The 23,200-nt window shown below is 37.0% G+C and overlaps 1 protein-coding gene across 4 annotated transcripts in view; it reads left to right on the forward strand.

Annotated features, from left to right (window-relative positions):
• Positions 1-11: 11 nt before the first annotated feature.
• The window catches only part of TRAPPC8 (trafficking protein particle complex 8), a 72,718-nt gene continuing 49,529 nt past the window's right edge, over positions 12-23,200 (forward strand). Inside the window, exons 1-6 of one of the 4 annotated variants that reach the window (XM_039333504.1) lie at positions 12-425; positions 3,703-3,897; positions 11,162-11,245; positions 17,061-17,150; positions 21,264-21,438; positions 22,436-22,589. In XM_039333504.1, coding sequence (XP_039189438.1) covers positions 269-425; positions 3,703-3,897; positions 11,162-11,245; positions 17,061-17,150; positions 21,264-21,438; positions 22,436-22,589 — 855 coding nt within the window. In that variant the 5' untranslated portion in view covers positions 12-268. The remainder of the gene's footprint in view (positions 426-3,702; positions 3,898-11,161; positions 11,246-17,060; positions 17,151-21,263; positions 21,439-22,435; positions 22,590-23,200) is intronic. The other 3 variants (XM_039333505.1, XM_039333506.1, XM_039333507.1) reach the window with 3 other exon arrangements.

Genomic DNA, 23,200 nt, shown 5'->3' on the forward strand with positions numbered 1-23,200 from the left:
GTCTGCCGGCCTAGTTTACCCAGTTGTCTGACCCTTTTCAGATCCAATATGGCGGCTCTGGGCGGTCGATGAGGGGCCGATAAGGTGGCAGTTGAGGCCACGGCTCTTAACCCTGGACGGGGTGGGGGGGGAGGACCGTGTACATTGGCGCGAATTCGGCTCCGGCACGGAGGGGAACGACGAGAGAAGAGTGGGCCAAGGCGGGTAGGCCGTCCGGCAAGTCGTCCGCTGGAGCTTGGTGTGTTGGGCCATTCTGTCGATCGGAGATATGGCCCAGCGGGTGCAGTCGGTTCAGGAATTCCTCCAGGACTCGTTTGTGCCTTTAGGAGCGGCGTTGTGTAGCGAGGAGGCAGAGAGAATCACCCGCAAGAACAACCTGGGCTTCTGTGAGCTGGTAAAGCCCTTTTGCCGTCTCACTTCGGAAGGTCGGTATCGCTCGGCGGGAGAGGAACTGGGTTGTTTACATGGATAGGGAGATGTTAGCACCATCGCCGGCTGGGCGTGTGGGAGGCTCCTTGGCCTTTTAAGGCCTCTCCTTTGAGCCAGGACATGAGCGGGGAGCCTTTCTGCTGTTTACCTTTCTCTAAAGTTTGACAGCCCGTAAGGCAACTGCTGCCCATCTTAACTTTCTGCCAGTTTCTACCTTCTGGTAAAGCCGAATAGTTGTGTAAATGACGAACTCGGAGATATACACTGGATTCTGCTAATATATGGATAATATCTAGGAATGAGACTTAAAATGCCTTACCAAAATATTTTCTTAATAATAAATATGTGCCAAATATTTAAATGATAAAGCTACACTAATCCCTGTATTTTAATTTTTGTTTTTTTTTGGACCAGGAAGATCTTATGATGGTAATTTATTCTCTTTACCTCATGTGTAAGCATCTACAGCAAACTTTAGATGGGGCTGTCCTTGAAGACAACTCCAAAAGTGTTATCGGTAGAACTACAGTAGTTCAAATCCTAACAAGGATGTGGTATTATTACTGTACACCTTCTTGGTTGTTGCGTTGGCTACTAGTAGTAGGTTTGTGGATATAATTCAAGTTGATGATTTTTACCTAAATGTCCCTATGTGTGCCTTGGCATTTGTGTGGTTTCCAGAGTGTCTTTTCTGCTCAGATTCAGCCTGAACACATCTTGAGTGATGGCCAAGTGTCCCTACCCCATGTGAAAGGAAAGAAGTTAGTTCCTTAAATATACCTTCTCAATAGCAGTCCCATGTAATGAAACACATTGCTCCCCTTATTTTTATGCAGGAAATACTAAAACAAAAGCAAATACAATATGTGCCTTAGAAATGCAAGATATTTGGGGGCGGGGCGGATCCACATCCAAGGCAAGTTTCTATTTGGTGGCAGTTTAGAAAATGGACTTAACATTAATATAAATGGGTGGACAACATAGTCAAAAAGGTAATACACATTTTCTGAGTTGCAAGTACCCCTGATTTATATTATACTGCGTTGGGCTTATTTGTTCAGGTACTGGTATATCTTGCATAAAACAACTAACATCCCTTCTGTATTAACTAGTGTGCACTTCATATATCCAAAGTTGTGACATATAAGTCTCAAAATAGTACAGGTAATTCTCGATTTACAACCATTCATTTAATGACTGTACAAAGTTACAATGGCACTGAAAAAGTGACTTATGATCTTTTTTCATACTTACGACTGTTGCAGCATCCCAATGGTCTTGTGATCAAAATTCAGATGCTTAGCAACTGGCATATACTTATGATGGTTTTTGATGGTTCCTAGAATTATGTAATCACCTTTTCCAACCTTCCAACATATTAAGTTAATGGGGAAGCCAGATGCACTTAACAACCATGTTACTAACTTAACAACTGCAGCGATTCATTTAACAATTGTGGCAAAAATGGTCATAAAATGGGGCAAAACTCAGTTAACAACTGTCTTGCTTAGCAATAGAAATTTTGGGCTAAATTATAGTCATAAGTTGAAGACTACCTATAAAATAATATGTGCCTTGTTCACAGAAGTCAGAATATTATATGAGCAAACTTGATCTTTTTTTCAGGAGAAGTTGTTACATTTTCTGGTTTTCATTGTGAAGAACACTTCATTATTTTTCATAGTATTCCTGTTGTGTTATTTAATGCTGGCTTTCCCTATAGTTTGATTATAATGAATAGAATAGACTAAACTAGAATAATAACTTTATTGTCACTTTGAATGTACACTAATCAGCATACATTAAAATGAAATTTTGTGGCATACAGCTGTCAAAGGGTCACCACCTTCAATATACACTACATAAATATGACATAAATAAATACAGAATTATTCATATCCATATATATTATATGACACAGAGAAACAACAGTCTAGTTCGGATTATGTATACGTGTACCTGGCGAGAAAAATGAATTTTGCGAGTTTACCAGACGGATAGCATAGGGAACAAAGCTATTACAGAATCGGGTAGTCCTGCTAGAAATACCTCGAAACCTTCTCCCAGAGAGGAGCAACAGAAACAGTCGGTGAAGGGGTGTGTGAGGTCTCTAACAATGCTTTGAGCTCTAAGCACATAGCACTTATAAATAGCATCCTGAATACCAGGAAGTGAGCTTCCTATGATCTGCTCTACTGTCCTTACCAATCTCTGTATGGACTTTCTATCTGAAGCACTGCTGCCACCAAACCAGACAGTGATGCAGTTTTTTTAAAATGCTCTCAATTGTGCCTTTATTAAAAGTGGCCAGGACAGAAGGAGAGAGATGTGCTCTCCTCATCCGATGCAGGAAATGCAGACACTGGTTTGCACGCTTCACTAAGGATGAGGTGTGACCAATTCAGATTGTTAGTTATCTGCACCCTCAGATACTTAATGCCATTGACCACTTCTACGGCTTCCTTCTTAATACTGAGTGGAGTATGATTATGCTGGCTCTTTCTAAAATCTGCAATGATGTCCTTTGTTTTATCACCATTTAGAACCAGGTTACTTTTATTGCACCAGTCCACCAGAACTTTCACCTCTTCCCTGTAAGCATCTTCATTGTCATCCCGGATAAGACCCACCACTGCCGTGTTGTCTGCATACTTCACAATATGATTCGTGGCAGATTTGGCACAGCAGTTGTGGGTCATCAAGATGAACAGTAGCAGACAGGACACTGTATTCAAGAAGATGGAGTTGGAAACTTTCTTTCCAACTTGCACAAACTGGGGCCTATCTATAAGGAAATCAAGTATCCAATTACATAAAGGAGTATTAAAACCTAATAGGCCCAGTTTGTTCACCAGATGCTAAGGAATGATTGTATTGAATGCCGAACTAAAATCAACAATTAGCATTCGCACATGATTATTCTTCTCCCGGTGCACCAAACTAAGATGAAACACACAGAAAAGTGCATTAATGAAATAATTTATATTTGAGTCAAATAAATTCCTACTACTGAAAACATGTCATTATTTTACTTTGAACATTTTTATTTATTTTTATTTGACCCTGAATGTACTCTTTAAAAGGTTAAGTTTAAAACTTCCACATACACATTTGTAATCTGTAATAAAAACAAAAAGTTAAATCTCAGAAAGTCCTCTTGTTGTAATTTATTCATATTTTGAACATTTGGAGCTATATCCAATTAAAATTAAGTATTAAATACATAGTATCAGAACAGGTTAATTTTTAAACGTATTTATTTTCTTATTTCAGTACATATGAGAGACCCTAACAATCAACTTCACATAATCAAAAATTTGAAAATAGCTGTCAACAACATTCTTACTCAGCCACCTCAGCCTGGAACTATTCGAAAACTTCTGAATGATGTGGTGACTGTTAGCCAGCCTGCTGAAGGATTATTAGCTAACGTGATTACTGCAGGAGATTATGATCTCAACATTAGCGGTAAGTAACAAAAAGATCCTGTATATATTAGATGTCATAAATCATTTAAAATGAATATTTTAGACATGTGCATGCATACACATATGCACACTATATATATATATATATATATATATATATATATATATATATATATATATATATATATATATATATATATGTTTTCTGAGGTTTTCGCGGGTATTTGTATATAGGTCTTTGGTTGTTCGGGTTTTCTCCCGCGTAAAATTGGAAGTGTCTTGGCAACGTTTCGACGAAGTCACATTCGTCATCTTCAGGCTGGTGTTTTTAGCTTCTTGCTTTGAGCAGCAATGTGTGGTTTTAGCTGTTTCTTCCTTTTAACTGCCAGTGAGGGTATGAACTGATTGGATGGGAGCTTGGCTGTGTTCTTACCCTCACTGGCAGTTAAAAGGAAGAAACAGCTAAAACCACACATTGCTGCTCAAAGCAAGAAGCTAAAAACACCAGCCTGAAGATGACGAATGTGACTTCGTCGAAACGTTGCCAAGACACTTCCAATTTTACGCGGGAGAAAACCCGAACAACCAAAGACCTATATATATATATATATATATATACACACATGCACATGTTCTTTGTGGGAAAAGTACAGTTCTACAAAATTCTGACTATTGTAAATATAGTTTGTATGCAACATATTTACAGAGTTTGAAAATTATTTTTACCGTTATCAAAAACAGAGTCCCCAACCTTTTGGGCATCAGGGACTGGTTTGTGGAGAAAGGTTTTTTCACAGACCGGAGAATACATGGTTTTGTGTGCTGCTTGCATCCCATGGATGGGGTTTGCTTGTTTGTGTGGCCCGGTTTCTGGCATGCTGCAGCCCGGCACTGTCCAGAGACCAGGGGCTGGGGACCCCTGATCAAAAACAAGGAAAGATTTGATCACATATATTTGGAATGATGTTTTCCTAATATATCATTTAGTATTAAAATAGTTTATGCTTGTTATTATTGCTAGCAACTGTAATCCCTATTACCTCTTTTATCCACTCAGTATTTTTGTGCAGAATCATAGAATTGGAAGCAATCTCTGAGGTGTAATTTAGACCAAATCCTACTTTGTGCAGAAAAATTCTCAGAGGTAGCACTGATCATTGGCAATATTTTCCTGCTGTTTCTCTTACTTTATTCATCTTCCTTTAGTAAGAAGATGCGGAGGAATAGGACTCAGCCCCAAGTATTGCCTGAATAGAATATATGTTAATAATATGGTAGAAGAGGTCTATTAGCCCCGAATTCTGACTGTACTATGGAATGATTTTATTTCTCTGTTTTTAAGTCTCCTTCAAATTCATATTGGCTGATCTTGAGAAATCAAGCTGGATCAGATCTGATTAGTATTGGAAGTTAACCAAAAATTCCAGTGTCATAGCTGTACAAAGAAAGCTATGACAAATTAGTTTCAAAAAACTGTATCCAGAAAAGTTACATTGATATGTTTGAGAAGTCCTTAGGAATTGAACTCAGTATGCAAAAACTTTTTTTTTAATCTTGATAGTTTTGCTAGTAAGATTCATTAGCATATAGTTCAAATCACTTAGAGAGGCAAGGAAGTGACATTGGAAAAAAACTTTTAACAGGAATGGGAAGAGGTGAACTTCAAAAAAAACACATTTCTGTCTTAAAATATCCTAAAAGGGCTTTTACTATTTTTCAGTTGAGGTTTTCTTTTTATCTTAAAACTTCTTTACATTTTTTTTTGGGCATTCATTCTAAAAAAAAACATTTAATGAATGTTTTCAATACACAAATTCCAGTAGTTTATTGTTGTAGTGAAAGGTATATAAAATTATATTACATTTCAGCGTGGGTTGGTCACAATTAATGCAGATTTGAATAATGTAATATTCGTGTAATATTAGTGCAGATTATAAAGTGATACCAGATCCATTTAATGTGATTCAGTTAATGCAAGGCTAGTATATATGCAGCTAAGGGTAGTATTTATGCACTTGCATTTCAGTTTTTATATGCTTTTAATCTTTGTGCATGCAAAATGGAGAAAAGAAAGAGGAAAACAGTACAGCTTTTGAAAAGAAGAACTTATATTAGAACAAAAATTTGATATAATTGAATGACATGAATATGGATATAGCAACACTAAAATATAATGTAATCAGGTTTCTGATTTCTGGTATAATTTTTTGCTTTTATTTAGGTTTCTATAACTGCTTTTTGTTAGATTTAAATTCAAAGTTTTTTCTTTTATATTTTAGAGCAATACACATGCACACAAACACACATAACTGTATTTAAAAAAAATAATTTGACTTTTTCTTTCAAGCTACAGCCAATTTTATTTTCCATAGAAATATGACTGAATAGTGTGAACTTAATCATTTTGTTGGATTCATTAAGTACACTAATTAAAAACTACTTGTACATATCTGTTAGCCTGCACAGATTTTTTTATTCTGCATCCACACTATTGTGAAAATTAACTTATATAATTTAGTAGTGTTTGTCAAGTCGTTTTGCACAAAATCATTACATTTTTGGGTTCCAATTCAGTACTGATATTTGAGCTTTTGTTTGTTGGATGATGTAATTCCTAAACATCTTAATTCAGCAAAAATAGTCATGCATAACTAAAGCTATAATTTTGCAATACTGTTGAACTCATTAGTATATAAATTGAATTGTACTCCAGGCTTTATGTATTTGAACAATGCTTTATGTTTTTGCTCCTCTTAACTGGTTGTACTTGAAATAGGTGAAGAATGCACTATAACAAAACTGCTATTATATTATTTACATGTATGGTAGCATCTTGATTATATGTATCTTCAGAGTATAAGAGAACAGCTCTCTTCCTCAAAGTGTTTTCAGTCTAGCATTCAATGTAATAAAGCAAATGTTTATTTTAATTTCTTACGCTTAGAAATCTATTTTTCATTGATTGGCTTCATTGTAAAACTAATGAAGGATTTAAAATGATTCACAGATATATAAATAGTATATTGAGGAATTTGAAGAAACTGAGATGAGGGTGGAAGGAATAAAGATTATGTACAGGATATATTAAAATGGTGTGGTTGAGCAACATTGTGAACTTTGAAGGGAATGTGCAGGAAGTCAATATAGGGATTTAAAGATAAGAATGTCATCATGTGATCAGAGCATTAAGCAAGATGGATTATTTTGACTGCATATTCCTGGATAAACATCAGGAGACTAAGATGAGAAAAAAGATTGCAGTAGGCTTGTGTTCCTGTCAAAGGGAGAGGAGTATTTTTGCACTTTATAAAGGCAGAAGTGTCCCATTCTGGAAAAGAAAGGAAGATAAAGATAAACTCACATAAGTGCAGATTTAAAAGTGAGATGGTAATATTGTTAATAAATAACTAAAGCATGTTTGGAAAGCAACAATGAGATAGACAGTATTTATTGAGTGAGTAAACACACTCAAGCAGAAATACTGGAGAAGTTTAAGATGAAAACTTGAAGTGAAGGAAGAACATGAATCAGATGCTATCTCCGTAAAGATGATACCTTATAACAGGAGTCTCCAACCTATGGGCTGCAGCCCACCACCGGGCTGCGGCCTCTTGGCCAGCGGACCGCGGAAATGGCTGGCCAGTATGCGCACACATGTGCGCACACTCCCCGCCACTCACACTAGTGCCTGTGGCCCTGTTTGCGCATATGCGCAGGTGCAAACGGGGCTGCTAGCACCAGGTAGTTGCATGCTGCCCATCTGTGCATGTGCAATCGGGGCCGCTAACCCGGGCAGGTGTGCATAGCCCATTTGCTCATGTGCAAGTGGGGCTGCTAGTGCCAGGTAGGTGTGCGCTGCCCCTTTGCACATGCATGAACGGGGCTGCTAGTGGCGTGCCAATATTTACATGTGCATGTGCATGTGCACCAATTTGGAACCTGCTCTCCTTCCCTCCGGGCCGTGAGCCTGGAAAGGTTGGAGACCTCTGCCTTATAAAACCAGGCAGCACCTCAGACTTGCAGGCAAAAAGATATTTGGTATGCAATATAGATTGGGGAAAGACTCATTTAGTTTGGACCATTTAGTTTAAATGCTGGAAACAAATACTCTGAAATACCCTTATAATACTTTAATGTCCTAGTACTGAAAGGCATGGATTTGAGGCCATCCAGGAGCAGTGTGTTGAAAGGAAGGGATTGTAAGCCAGAATTGAATCCTTCAGAGTTCCTAGTAGACAAACGTTTTTAAAAATTGAAAAAGAGAAAAAAGGAAGAGCTTATATGAATACTCATTACACATACACGTGTACATTTATATATTGATTTGTTTACATTTAAATAAGTTTGGTTGAGATGAAGAAGAAAAAGCAGATATTAAGAATGTATGTGGTATAAGTCCACCATATTTTTATATAGTCTTCTGACAGAAATTCCTGGTTAAGAATGCTTGTTCAAATGTAGATAGGTGCCTTAGGATTTAGATCATTGTGTAACTGATAGCAAATTGGTATCTTTCAGTCCTTTTAATATTAAGATTCTTTGCAATTATAACAATGTAACATCAATTTCTTGTGCCTGTTTTTAGTTTCCATATTATTAGTGTGTAGTTAAAATGAATATAAATATCATGAAAACCAAAGAATCTTCCTGAGTAAAACTGATCTCTTATGATTCACTGTGCATAATGTTGCTTTTCTTTGTTTGAAAATAGCTACCAACCAGTAAAAAAAAAAAACGAGACGATTTTGGTTTGATTTTATAAGTTTTAAAACTCTTTAGAGCTAATTATTAAATGGAATGCAACTAAGATAAAGACATAGTTTTTCATTCTGTTTGTGATAATGAATCTTGGCTTGTAAAGAGATCAATAACCAGGATTTGTCCTACAAATAATTCCTAAGTCAGGACTAGGTATTATTTATTTTATTTAGCATAAGGCATATCATACATGGACTAGCAATATATATTTACATTTCACCTAGATTAGTAAAACACAATAAAATATAAATGATAAAAAAGACCTTTGTTCAAATACCAAAGTCTAGGCCATCTAACTTTGAAGCAGAGCATTGTTTATTAAAAAAAATATATCAGATACTGGACTGGTATATCCCATCAGCTTGCAGCTGGCCCCAATAGATAGATAGATAACCTTTATTGTTATTTTTTTTACTGTGGGCACACTGGCACACATTAAAAATGAAATCCTGTTGCCTGCTCTCAAAAGCGTACACATATATGTACACATACAATGTGATCTACAGTTTGACCTGGGACCCCCGTCACACTAAGGGAAGATAGTGTGCCCCATCTATACAGAGAGTCCTGGCAGATGCCATATGAAGTACAAATCCTATTCAGGATTGTCCGTTGCCGATATGATAGTTCAAAACCTGGCATCTTTTTTGTGGGGTCATTTATATGTCTACCCACATCTGGGTGTTCAGAGACTCATTTGGCTTTCCATTGGGAATCGATGTTAAAAGTTGTTGGGCAGATGTTGTGCAAGTTGCCAGTGGGAGCTTCTTGGATTTGAGTCTTCCAGCTGATAACTTGGTTATCAGGGCTAGGTAACTTGGTGCCAGAATCTGATGTTTCTGGATTAATTCCTACAATCTCTTGTGATTAGCCATGCTGTTTGGGTTTGATGGGTCAAAAGCATATAGAAGCACCTTTGCATTAAACAAATAATTTCTGATTACATAACACATTCCCATTAATGGAAGGAGGAAAATTAATTGTAGATTCCAGTGGATAGCTTGGTTTAGAGCAGGGGTGTCAAACTCAATTTCATTGAGGGCTGCATCAGCATTGTGGTTGCCTTTGGGCGGCTGGGTGGGTGTGACCTACTGGTTTGGTGTGGATGGAGTGGGTGTGGCCTATTTGATGGGCATGGCCAAATCTACATCGTTCGCGTCACGGGTGCCTCTAGAGGCCTGGGCAGGAGTTGGACAGATCTGAGGGTCTCTGGCAGAAGCGGGTGGGACCAGGGCAAGTACCAAGACATGGTCCCCTAGAGGAGCATCACTGCCTGCTGAAAGCCCTCCGCTGGAGGCCCTCAAGTCGGATAGGTGAAGTAGGCGAGGGCCATTTGCTGGCCACTTCCAGGCACTGGTGCATTTCTTCATTCCTCACAAAGGGTGACACCTCCCCAGCATGCGCTTAGGGGGTGGGGGCAATGTGGCGGGGACTGGCTCCTCGCTGTTTCTAGACGGCCTTGTGGAGCTAAGACTGAATGCATTTCAGCATAGATGGCCACCACAAAATTGTACATTGACTCCCAGCCGGCCTGGGCCAGGGCCAAGGCAGCGGGGCCGTTCCCTCACTGTTTCCAGGATGGCTTCGCGGGCCACATGAAACCACTTCGCAGGCTGCATCCGGCCCCCGGGCCTTGTGTTTGACATGTCTGGTTTAGAGTAAATCAACAGTGTACAAAATTCTGATTTTTGCATACAAATGTAGCAGTTTTTCCTGGACCATTGATTTGCACATTTCAATTAATTTTTTGAATAATATCTCTTTTGACATTAATATGCTTAAATTGGATAAATCAGTAGTATATTATTAACATAAACTAAAATGTTAAATTTATTTTAGCCAAACCCAGCTGTCAGCAATATCTTTGGTGAAGGAGAATATAAATAAGATTTACTATAATGTGCCTCTCTAGTTACCTCTCTACGCACCCAGATTTCTAGAGAGTACAAATTTATCTTATGTATGGGATATGAATGTGTGTCATTTCTGAATTAACTTTCTTTGCTATGTTTAAATGTTATTGATTGATCTATATAAGGAGTGTTAAAGTGGTTGTTATCCAAGTCATTAAGAAACTAATCTAGGAAGGGCTACTTCCACAGAAAACAGAATTCTTACCCTTGTTTTGTAATGGGAAGAAATGAAGTTAATTTTTTTCTGTTGGGTTTATCTTCTGGTGATTAAAATAACACCTCATAGTAAGTCCAACTAATTTAAACTTCCTTAATTTTTGGAAAGATATCAATTGCCCATAAAAACTTCATTATGCTTTAACTTATGTACATTTGCCTTATCATAAATTTGAAAATTAGGTACATTTCATATATTTTTATTCCAACAGGATACCAGCTTCAATATGCTGCAAATAGATATGTTAATGTATTTTTCAAGTTTTGTTCAGAAAGTGTGAACTATTCCAAAAAGATCAGTTTGAACTAAATACATATTGGCTATGTGTGTATTAAAATTTAGGAAACATAACATGGTGAGCAAGATATTTCAAACTCTATTTTTTTAGTGTAATAATTCCATGTTTTCTCTGTCAGATCACTCAGTTAAAGCTAGTGTTCCTTGGTACAGTAGTTGGAAAGACACACTGATGGGACTGAACACATCCACATTTTATTCAGGTATTTTGTGTGATAGGTGTGGGTTTCTATACCATTTCTGTTCCTCTGTTATATAATACTTCCATATTTCTTTATAACCCAATTGTAGCGTAGTGCTTTCTTAAAATTGTCTTTTTTTCCTGGAAGAATATTGGTGGTGGTTGTGTTTCTCTCGTTGATTCGTATACTATTGCTGACTTTGATTGTGAAATTTTAAGTGCAAAAACAATCATATTTTCAATTTCTGATTAATTTGATTGTGCATGCTGACTTTTATAATATCTACTGCATCAAAAATACTTTCCTTTCTCTTATCTTAAATAATGTCTATGCATACATGGTATCAGAAGTGCTCTTGGAATTATATCTGAATTTCTGTTCATTTCCTTGTTAAAATAACTTTTGAATGGTCCTTTATTATCACATAATAAATGTATTCTTACATATGTGCTTTGCTAAATTTGGTTGTATCTCATCAAGAAAGTTTTCTTTTTTTAAAAAAACCAACTGATTATTCCCAGGGCATTTTTGCAGAAAAGAGCAATGATATAGTATTTCTCTTAAAAATAACAGTGAAATTTGTATGAATAAAATTGTGTGTTACCATTAGAATCTGTGGAATAATACTTGAGGTGCATTTCTGAAAATTATTTTCTCTTCTAACATGCTACTTACCTTCTAAAAGAAAGTTGCATTAGAAAAAAAGGTGAGATTTCAGCTGCCTGTGTTATAAATAGTCTGTTGATGTCCTTTATTCTTCTATATAAGTAGCCAGAACAAAACTTACTAAAAATTTTGTTGGGATTCTGATTTTGTAAATCATTTGTCTTTCTCTCCTGTACCTAGATTCCTTTTTTAACACAGTTTATGAATTAGATAAGATGTATCCTGACTGTGTGTCAGTTTATTGCATTTATCTCTTAATTGATGGGATGTAATAGGTTGGTTTGAAAAATAATTTCTAGATTAAAGATTCTGACTTTCCAAGATTATGTGAGCACATGTTTGTGACATACTGGCTAAAATTGATCAGTATTATCCTTGCTATTTTCCTATGCCACAGGTATAATGTACATCTTGTCTAGATTAAAAAGTATTTATGTGAAGCACTGATTGACATAAATAATGATGGGCAGAAAATCTCAGTGTCTCTATTCTGATCTGGTGATAACTGAAGTGTAAGGAAAATTATAACTTGGAATGTAAGAAGAGTTAATGGTACAAATGAATTTATGAATAAAAAGAAAATAGGGTATACAGTATGTCTGAAACTAAATCAAACTGGAGGGATATAATAGATTTGAAGATAGCATCTTACACAGTAGAGTTGTTGAATACATGACTAATTATGAATGAAAGGTCTTAAAATGTAAAGTCTGGAAAATATGAATCGGTGTCACTAAGGAGTTGTTAGTGTATACAAAAGGAGAAAGAATCCATATTTTGGTGATAGTTGCATGTTATGAATAATGAAAATGGAAAACAAAATAAGGAACTTGAGAAAAAATCTTGTAATCTTCTGAAATAATGTTATCCAATGGGGAAAAGATATTCAACGATGTGCTAGGAATGAACCAATGGGAACAAGGAAATGAAATTTTAAAAAATGGCTGGACCATTTTGAGAGCTAAGAACAAGTAATGGTGATTGGTGAGTATTTGCTTAAGAAACTGACAGTATGTTTAGAATTAATAAAATGATGAAAAAGAGAGAGAAGAGTCATTTGTAGAACAAAAAATAAGTATGAAGTGAAGGAATTAATATGGAAGCAAAGATTTTTTGCAAGGATAGATAAATACATCATATGGTGGTGTTGTTTTCTGTATAACATTGCTCATCCTAAAAGGAAATAGCATTGTGATTTATGTGGGTATGTCGATCAATATAGTACTGTTATAGTTGTGATTTGCAGGAGTCTATTGCAAAGGCTTGTTGAACAGTAGAAGCATAAATTTATGGATACATCTGTACAAATTGTTACTACTAATTTTCATATATTTATGGTTCTTCCATAAAATATAGGTTTAACACATTGGCTATATTTGACTATAAGTTGTCCTCAAACAGTGGTCACAACTCTGATTTTGCACTGGAGTGCGGAATGTGTTAAGGACCCAATTTCCTGGCTATATTACTTAGCTGGTCAAATTTTTGCTCCTGTTTTTATTTAATCTGGATATTTTTTTAGGGTTTTTGCTGTTTTAAAAGACTTTTAGTATTTTAATTGTAATATATTTTTTGAGTTGTAAGCCACTCAGAGTCATTGACTGAGATGGGCGGCTGTAGAAATTGAATGAATGAATGAATATTTTTCTTTAAGAAGAGCACTGAAATATTGTCCTTTCCTCTCAGTGGAGAGAAGGCACTGAGTCTTTTGTTGCAAAACACTGTTGCCATCTGAAAATAGTTATTATTACTTAATAGCTAAGCTGCTGAAAGCAGAAGTATCTTTGTCCCTTCTTGCCACCTTTTAACTATCAGAAAACATTTACACTTCAGTTGCAGGAAGAAGCAGTCACATGATTTCATCTATTTATATGCATTTTTTTTTTCCCAGTTTAGGATTTGGTGAAATATTTGCAGTATTGATTTTGAAAATGCTTGAGATAAAGAGGTTTATCTTTAATCCTTTACCATATCACATACATGGATACATTTAAAATACTTCATGCACATATATTCACTTTTTAAAAGTTTTAAAAAAATAAATACTGCATTTGCACATCACAAAATAGTCAAATCAGTATAATAATATAACAGCTAATGACTTGATAATGATTTTTTCCTAAAAATTAATTTTATTCTGAAATAGAATAAACTTCTACCAATGTGTAATGCATGCGTGCATAATGCTCTTCCGGATTCTTAATGAGAACATTGCACAGTCTGTAAAAAAATAGAGTTCTCCTATTCTTACATCTTGTGACACTCTTCAGCATTGTGATTTTGTATGCATTTTTTTTCAAATTGATACATGCCTCTATTATATTCTTTAGTATCAAAACATTCCTAAAATGCCATGACACATTTTACCTTAATTATTTTTCTATTAAAGGTAGCATCACTTTTATTTTTAAGGCATACGTAAACTAATGTAAACAAATTATTAATTCTAATTCTGAAATATTGAATTTCAGGAAAATATCTGTAGAACTGTTTCAGTTTTGCCTCCTATACAAGCAAGAAATATTTGAGAATGGCAAATATTAATAAATGGAATCCAAAAGTGCATATGAATTTTGAAAAATATCTAAAAGTTGGAGTGATTCATTGAATAATGACTAATAATTACATTTAAATACTAGCAAATCTATAGTAGATACTGAAATCATATGCTAGTCCTTCCAATCTTCTCTCACCAAAAATATAAAAAATTTCTTGGTCCATTTTTTAAATTAGCACTAGCTAGTTTTTTTTCAAATTGTATTTCTGTCTCATAGTACAAATTAACTGGACTAAGTATTACATAGTAGCAGAGTCCAATAACAGAAGTATTACATCTGCCTGATGCTTCATTTATCACTTCTTTGAAACACTAATACTATAGCAACTATATAAACCCAAATCATTTGGCTGAGTGAAGATTCTTATACTGTATATCTGAGGCATTTGTCTAGAAGTGGTACAAATCACACTGAGGTGATATTTTTGCTAGGAGAATGAAGTATTAAACCCATTTCACTGTGCATTAGTACCTAGTTGGAAAATTAGTTTAGTCATTGTTTTATGCTATTGAGATTCAAAAATCCAATAATCATTGGCAGCAGAGAGGATTCTAAACTCACTTCTGCTATCTTCTGGTTTTTGTTTTTGTTTTGTACTGCTATCATTTGGATTTCTATAGGTTATCTAGAAACTTGCAGCCAAATATTTGCTGTGATTAATCTGCAATTTCCATCTTTACTTTTTTGTGTAAAATATGTAGTTCTTTTTCATTTATGAAGAATGTTTTGTTTAATAAATGCATCAATTTGAAGGATTTGCTGTGATGATGAAATCTTAAATATTATGTGTAGCATAATAGTGCTGCCTTTGAAAATGGGTTTTCTGCAAGAAAGAAATACTGTAATATCGTATCATATTGTCCCCAACCTTCCTATCTTTTCATAAGGGCCTAAAGACATGGCTGTCAGTTGGCTTGGGGCTCCAGTGGGGGATCAGCGAAATGGAGGTGGTTGATTGAGTAATAACATATCCTACCTCCCCCCGCACTCTGCCCCCGCCCTCCCCATGTGTTTTTTGTTATTAGGTTTGATTTTAACATTTTATGTTTTAACTAAGATGTAACTGTAAGCTCCCCAGAGTTACCCTATGGGCGGCCAATAATATTTATTAATTAATTTATTTATTAATTTATAAATTTATGCTTTATGGACAGGTAATTTTAATGCAGGTAATGCTTGTTTAGCAACCACAGCTGGGACCAGCAACTTGGTCATTAAGCAGAGCAGTTACCAAGTGAAAGCATGTCTTATAAACTTACTTCAGCTTTCCTTTGCTTTATAGACTTGCAACAGTTATAAATGTGAGGTTTGGTTGTAAAGTTACTTTTTCATCACTGTGATAACTGTGAATGGTTGCTAAATGAAGATTACTGTACCTGTATTGTTAAAAATACTATTGTAATTACAGTTTTAGCTTCTTAAAAGATACTATATTTTTTAAATATCACTTTGGATAGCAAGGTGGGCTGCATATATATTTCATAATAAGATACTTATTTCTGCTTCCTATATTTCTAATATGAATAAAAATAACCTAATGATCTATTTATATTAAGAATGTTTATGGTTTATAATGCAAAAAATATATATTACGAGTGGTAAAAATTTTACAAAATGTAAGTGGCTATCCTTTGTATATATCAGGCCCAAGCCCAGAGTCATCACAGTGAAGTCTAATTGACTTTAATCCTTTATTTGCTTATACCGAATTTGCCAAACTAAAGTGACTATCTTCTAATCCACTAAATACTGTATTTCTTGAGTGAGTCAAGTATGTGGCTACCCCAAATCTCTTTCCCCTTCCTCCATTCAATTTGGAAAATTGGATCTCTCTGGAAAAGCTCATATGTTGCCAAACTCCCCCACTGTTTCTCTAGGTGCACATGCCATCTTATCATAATACAGGTAGTTCTTGTTTAATGACCACAATCGAGATCGGCAACTCCATTACTAAGCAATGTAGTCATTAAGCAAGACATCACATGACTACCATAGATTTATGACCTCATTTCTGCTATAGTCATAAGTAAGCAAGACATCATGTGACCATGACTTGTGATTTTTATCACCAGCTTCTCCATTGACACTGCTTGTTGGAAGCTGGCTGTGAAGGACACAAATGTGATCATGTGATTGCAGGATGGTGCGATGGTTGTAAGTGTGAGGATGATCATAAAGTTACTTTTTCAGTGATGTAACTTTGAATGGTCACTAAAAGGGCAGTTGTTAAGTGAGGATTACCTGTAAGTAAATTCTTGTTGAACTTAATGACTTGTATTTTTTAATAGGTATGCATAAACTGTCACCATACTACTCATAGATTCTCAGATTATCTTTAACTTTTTATTTGATTTGCTTCCTGGAGATAAATGAAAATGTACATAATTATATATAAAAACATAGATGCAATTTTTAAAGCTTCCTATTGTTCTAATACATGGTTATGGGACATATTGAAAACTCCTAAAGTAAAATTCTTCTAATTAAGTAATTGATAATGCTGATAACTTCGTATATTTTCTCAAGCCTTCTTTTGTAATAATTTAAGTAGCAGGAATGGTTTTATAGCAAAAAGGTTTATAACCATCTTTTAAATTTCTCATTTATTTCAGCTACCACCCCATGGTTTGAAGCTTATCGAGAGAGCTTTCTTCAATCTATGCCAGCATCAGACCATGAGTTCCTAAACCACTATGTAGCCTGTATCCTTAGAAATGGATGGATATGATATATTAGTTTCAGATAGACCACGTCTCTATAGTTTGAATAACTCAAGAAGTGACCCAAGAGGAGGAAATACCACTTGAAAACATGGTATAGTGATTAGACATATCTGTCCGAGGTACACAATAAAATATTGGAACCAATCCTCTGCGTATAGTCAAGTATTCTTCCTTTGCAATAAGTTTTTGGGTAGTCAGATTCTGAAATTTTAGAAGATTATAAACAGAGGACAATTTAAAATGTCTAAAATATTGAGCCAAGGTAAAAATCAATCAAGAAAGCTGGATGAATAACTGTAGGGTATAAGACAAGTAATAATATATGAGACTGTGATGAAACCTGACAGTTATCTTGAATATAACTAGACTGAATTTATGAATAACTTTGGCAGGACTACAACTGTGATCCAGTTGAAACCAGTGTACAGGTGATCCCTGAGTTACGAATGTTAACACTCGTTCAAAGTTATGTGATGAGCTCACCTAGTGCTTACGAGCAAGTCCCAAAGCTATGAATATTGCAGCACCACGGCAGTCATTCAACCTTATGAGCGACTGCAGTGACTCTGCAACATTCACCATGGTTATTCCCTCCCTCCCCATCCCATCTGGGGTCTCCCTAGGCACCAGTCCTTCAATACTCACCCTGCGAAGATCGAGATCCTTTGCTTTCTTGGCTGTTCCAGGTCTTCAATGTGTTTGCAGAGGCCTAAAATAACACAAGATCAGCGAGATCTCACGCTACTGATCTCACATGACCTCATGATACTTTAGGCCTCTGTTCTCTGAAACAGAGAATGGAACCTAAGCCAGGGTACGCTTCCATGTTCCTCCAGAGGCTGGATTGGAGCTCCAAAGACATTTTTCAGGCCACTGCGGCCCAGATCTGAGGCTGGGAGATGCTTCTGCGCCCCCTGTGGCCCAATCTGGGTCTGGAGGTCTATTCCAGGCCGCTGCTGCCCAGATTTGAAGATGGGAATGCTTCTGCACCCCTCCGCGGCCTGATGTGGATTCCAGATGCCTTTTCCAGGCCACTGCCACCCGGATCTAATGCCAGGGGATACTTCTGCGCCCTGCTGTGGCCCGATCCAGGCTCCGAAGGCCTTTTCCAGTTGCTGCCACCCGGATTTGAGGCTCGGGAACATTTCCATGCCCTCCCTGTGGCCCAATTCAGGCTCCAGAAGTGTTTTTCAGGCCCGATTGGGCCGCAGGGAGGGTGCGGAAGCATTTGCCTGCCTCAGATCCAGGTGGCAGCGGCCTGGAAAATACCTCCGGAGCCTGGATTGGGCCACGGCAGGGCAGGGAAGTGTTTCTAACAGTTCTCTGAAACACTTTGTTAAATTCCTTTCTGAGATTTTTGTCTTTCCTGGCTTTGGTTTATCTTCTTTGCAATTTCCATGGTTTGTTCCAATAACCAGTTTGTTTTCTTCTCTTTCTTCAATTTTGACCATCTCTTTTCACATTCATCCTTAACAACTTAAGTTTATTACAAAATTCCTCTGGTTCTCTATCAATGAGGTTCAGGACTTCAGAGTTATTCTTGATGTTCTTCTTGAAAATGGTGGGTATATATTCAAGATCATATTATGGAAACTGACTGGCTATCTTCTTTAGCTAGACTTGGAACTTGCATGCGAGCAGTTCATGATGCGTTCCACAGTCAGCATTTGGCCATGTCTTTGATGCTACAATTGAGGTCCTCACTTCCTATTAGCAGTAATATAATCAATTTGATTTCTGTGTACATCTGGTAGTATACATGTAGAGGGGCGTTGTTTGGTTGTTGGAAGGCGGTGTTCTGCCTCCTCTTCTGCATTGTGGTCAGAGCACAAGTTTGAATTATCGTTATATTAAAGGATTGTCAACAAATCTAACTGTTATCACTGATTGCATTGTAACTAAGTAATGTTCTTGCTATAGCTTCCTTAACTATTATAGCAACACTGTTTCTTTGTTTTTAAAATCCTGAGTATTAAATAGTATAATCTTATGACTAAAAATGTCTGATCCAAATCCAACTTGATTTAGTGATCCCTAAGATGCCAACATTTAGTCATTTCATTTCATCTTTCAGTGTATTAAACTTTCCCATGTTCATGAGTCTTACATCCCATGTTCCTTCTGTAATTCTCTCTTTGCAGCTTCAGAATTTTTTTTTCTGTTCAAAGAGGTCATACTTAATTGGCTTAATTAGGATCAGAATTTCCATCTCCAAATGATGTTGTTAAGCTAAATATTACATGATCCCACTGCTCAGAGATGGCAGTTCTAATAGTGGTTGTTTAGGCCAGGTTTGTGCCATCATTAGGCAAGGACTCAGCTTCTTCTGCCCTGCCACCCTCGCCTCCACTTCTATTTCCCCTACCCACCTGTTTTATCCATTTTTGTCCTAAGGGCTGTCCTGCACTTTGCAACTGTCTCCTTCTGCTGCCCCCATCTCCACCCACATCTGGCCTTCATCATCTTCCTCCTGAGTAGCCTCATGAAGAGCCAATGGCTACCTCAGCTAGGCATGCTTCATCGGCAGTGGGAACAAAAAAGTAGCAAAAGTCAGCTATGGGGCTTGTGTAGCAGGGATAGATAGCTGAGTACAGGGTGGCCAGAAGGACAAAGAAGGGTGACACATGGATAGGAAGAAGTACACGCTATGGTAATAAATATGGGTGAGCTATATTTGATCACATGACTATGGGGGGTTCAATGGCCATAACTTCGAGGATTGACTGCAACTTCCAACCAATAGATAAGCGAGTATTATCTATGTGGCAACATTAGCAATTAGACATCGTGAATGCTTTAATTTAGCCAGTAATACATGAAATGTCCTCAGCTCTTCCTCAACAGTATTTTGAATGTCATTCAACCTGACCATTCTCTAGCACAATGGTTCTCAACCTTCCTAATGCCGCGACCCCCAACCACGTGGTCGTAAGTCGAGGACTACCTGTATTTCCCTGTGGGCGGGCCAGGAGGAGGCGCGCATGTTCCGCCTCCTCTCCTGCGGCTGGAGCGCATGCTGGGCAGGCCGAGCGTGCATGCAGACCGTCACCCAGCAACCGCCTCGGCCCGGGAGCACCGCGCATGCGTGGTGCCACCCCCTGCGCCAGCCGATGCATAGCTGGCAAGCAGCAGTGACGGCGTAGGCGACCACCGGCTGGGCCACCAGCTGGCCCAGCCCAAGGGAGGTAAGGCACCTGCCAGGCCCCACGCGCGCCAGCAACCCTCCCTGCACCTGCCGCTGCCCCGCTAGCCTTACCTTGGCCACCGCACATTCGGTGCGGCGGCAGGCAGGCCCAGGCGCTCCTGGGTGGCCATGGCATGAGGCAGCGAGGGCGCAGGGCGACCATCGGCTGGGCCACCAGCTGGCCCAGCCCAAGGGAGGTAAGCCACCCGCCAGGCCGTACATGCACCAGCAACCCTCCCTCCGCCCGCTGGCCTCCCAACTTCCACCCCTGGTCCTCTTTTACTTACATTTAGTAGTTGCTCAGCAGGGAAGGGTGGAAACGTCCAAAAACCTTGCCTTAGCTGCAGACAACTTGCAGCACTGTTTGCAGACAGGGGCTTTTGGTGGGATCAGCAGGGCAGAGACAGCCTGGACAATTCCTATTGGCTTTTAAAAGCCAATAGAATTAGACTCTATTCAAGAGAGTCTATTCTATTGTCTTTCGAAAGCCAATAGATTCTATTGGCTTTCGAATGCCAATAGAATAGAGTCTCTTGAATAGAGTCTATTCTATTGGCTTTCAAAAGCTAATAGAATAAGAGGGAGTAGCACAGCTAAGGAAAAAATGGCGGACTGCGTTGTTTGGCGACCCCGTGAAATGGTCGTTCGACCCCAAATGGGGTCGCGACCCACAGGTTGAGAACCGTGCTCTAGCACTATATTATCAATCATTTTATATTTCTATCAATGTGGGCTTTTTGGTAAAAATACAGGTTTACCATTGCCTTCACTTATGCATTATGAATTGATGCCTTTGCCATTGTCACTAAAGTGATCAACTACATCCAGTATTTTCCATGCTTCTTTAGTATTCGTATTAGTCATTAACTGACTTTTTCAGTTGTGATTCCGCCTTAACATTAAGTAAGGTATGCTCGTGGTATCATCTAGTGAACCTGAACCTGTGGAACAGTTTCTAAAACTATCACAAGAGCAACATCGGATTCAACATAGTAATGAATATTCCTATCCAAAATGGTTTATTCCAAACACATTGAAATATTATGTGCTGTTGCATGATGTGAGTATAGGAGAGGAACAAAGGTGAGTAGGCACTGCTAGTATTTCATTAGGCTTCTGAAATATTAATTTCAGATTTGTCCATTTATTTGATTTAAAATAGATGAAAAGGTAGCCTAAAGACACCTAATTAGTTTGGTCATTAAGATAAATCAGTAATGTGGATTTAAATGATTTTCACCAGTGGGAAATAAGTTAGTGCTTGTCCAAAGCCATTCTCCATCACCTTATAGAAAAGATTTTGGAAGAAAAAATAATTGATTGTTCATTATTTAATATTTTTAACTTCCACTGTACATAGTGGAATTTTCTAAAAATTAAATAGTATTAAACATGGAGAATCTTTAGCCTAGGAGACTTGTATAAGATAGAGTCATGTTTTAATTTCTTTTTTACATTCCTTTGATAATTCTACATTGGGCTATAAAATATGTATAAAAAGAAAAGATTTTTTCCCCTGCTTATGCCATTACTATCATTCAAGGCAATAATTTAAAACAAGCTTGCATTCTGGCTAGTTAGGGGAATAACGAACTAGGAGTCCAGCCTGAGTATCTTATTTTGTCTTGACTTCATTTACACTGCAGTTATTCTAGTTTTACTGATGAATAAATGTTAATTATTGACAATGCAGCCATTCTTGGATTTTTCATAAAGTAATTTGTCCAATAAAATTTTTTTTGATAACATAATTGTAATTCATTGATGCCTCTAAAAGAAATTGAAGCTAAAATCAAGTGGCAATTATAATTTGGTATATTCCATCTGCTAGCAGAAGGAAAAATAATTATCCAAGAATAAAATATTTTCTCTACTTAATCACCCTTATGTCATATTTTTCCTTTTGTATTTAAAAATGCAAAGCTCAAATTTTGCCTTACTTCAGCCAGAAACCATTCTTGTGCTACTTATAATTGTATTCATATTTAATAAATTTCTTCTCATTAAAGTTTCTCCTATTCTCTCTTTAAGTCTTCAAAATGTCATAGTTTTCTCTTGGCCATATTTAACATCTTTGCAGAGCTGATTCAATATATGAAGAAATGAAACAGAGATATGGAACTCAGGGTTGCTACTTGCTTAAGATAAATTCTCGTGTGTCTAATCGAGGAATAGATGAACAGATTCCTGATCCTTGGAGCCAATACCTTCAGAAAAACAGTTTACAAACTCAGGTATCTATCTGTCCATCCATCTATCCATCCATCCATCATTTGTTTATTAGATTCAAACCACTCTGCATCCATTTTATATTTCTGACATGTTGACTTTTAAAAATTATCTCGAGCATTTAATAAATGAGAAAATTAATATTTTTAGATGAGAATATAAATATAATATATTAGATGAGAATTAGTCTTATCTTAAGAAATGTGCCTAATATTTTGAACAGCTTTAAGCATCTATTGATATGGGACAATCTTTGTTCAGAGTTCATAGAAATAATTACCGTATTTTCCGGCGTATAAGGCGACCCGGTGTATAAGACGACCCCCGACTTTGGCGCCGAGTTGCATGCCTAGAAAGTCATCTTATATGCCGGAAACTACTGTTATTTCCGCCGTATAAGACGACTTGACATATAAGACGACCCCCGACTTCAGCGCCTATTTCAATGCTTTCGAAAGTCGTCTTATATGCCGGAAAGTACAGCAATAACCTTGAATATACTATCTGTTTATTTGAAGAACAAAACACAATAGACTTAGAGTCACACAAACACATCTAATATGAATAGTAATTTAAATATATTAGCATATGTATATCTCTGTGTAAGTATATTAAT

Source organism: Crotalus tigris, unplaced genomic scaffold (genome assembly GCF_016545835.1).
Source record: "Crotalus tigris isolate CLP2741 ecotype Arizona unplaced genomic scaffold, ASM1654583v1 scf7180000024506.7606697, whole genome shotgun sequence".
In the NCBI taxonomy this organism is placed as follows: domain Eukaryota; kingdom Metazoa; phylum Chordata; class Lepidosauria; order Squamata; family Viperidae; genus Crotalus; species Crotalus tigris.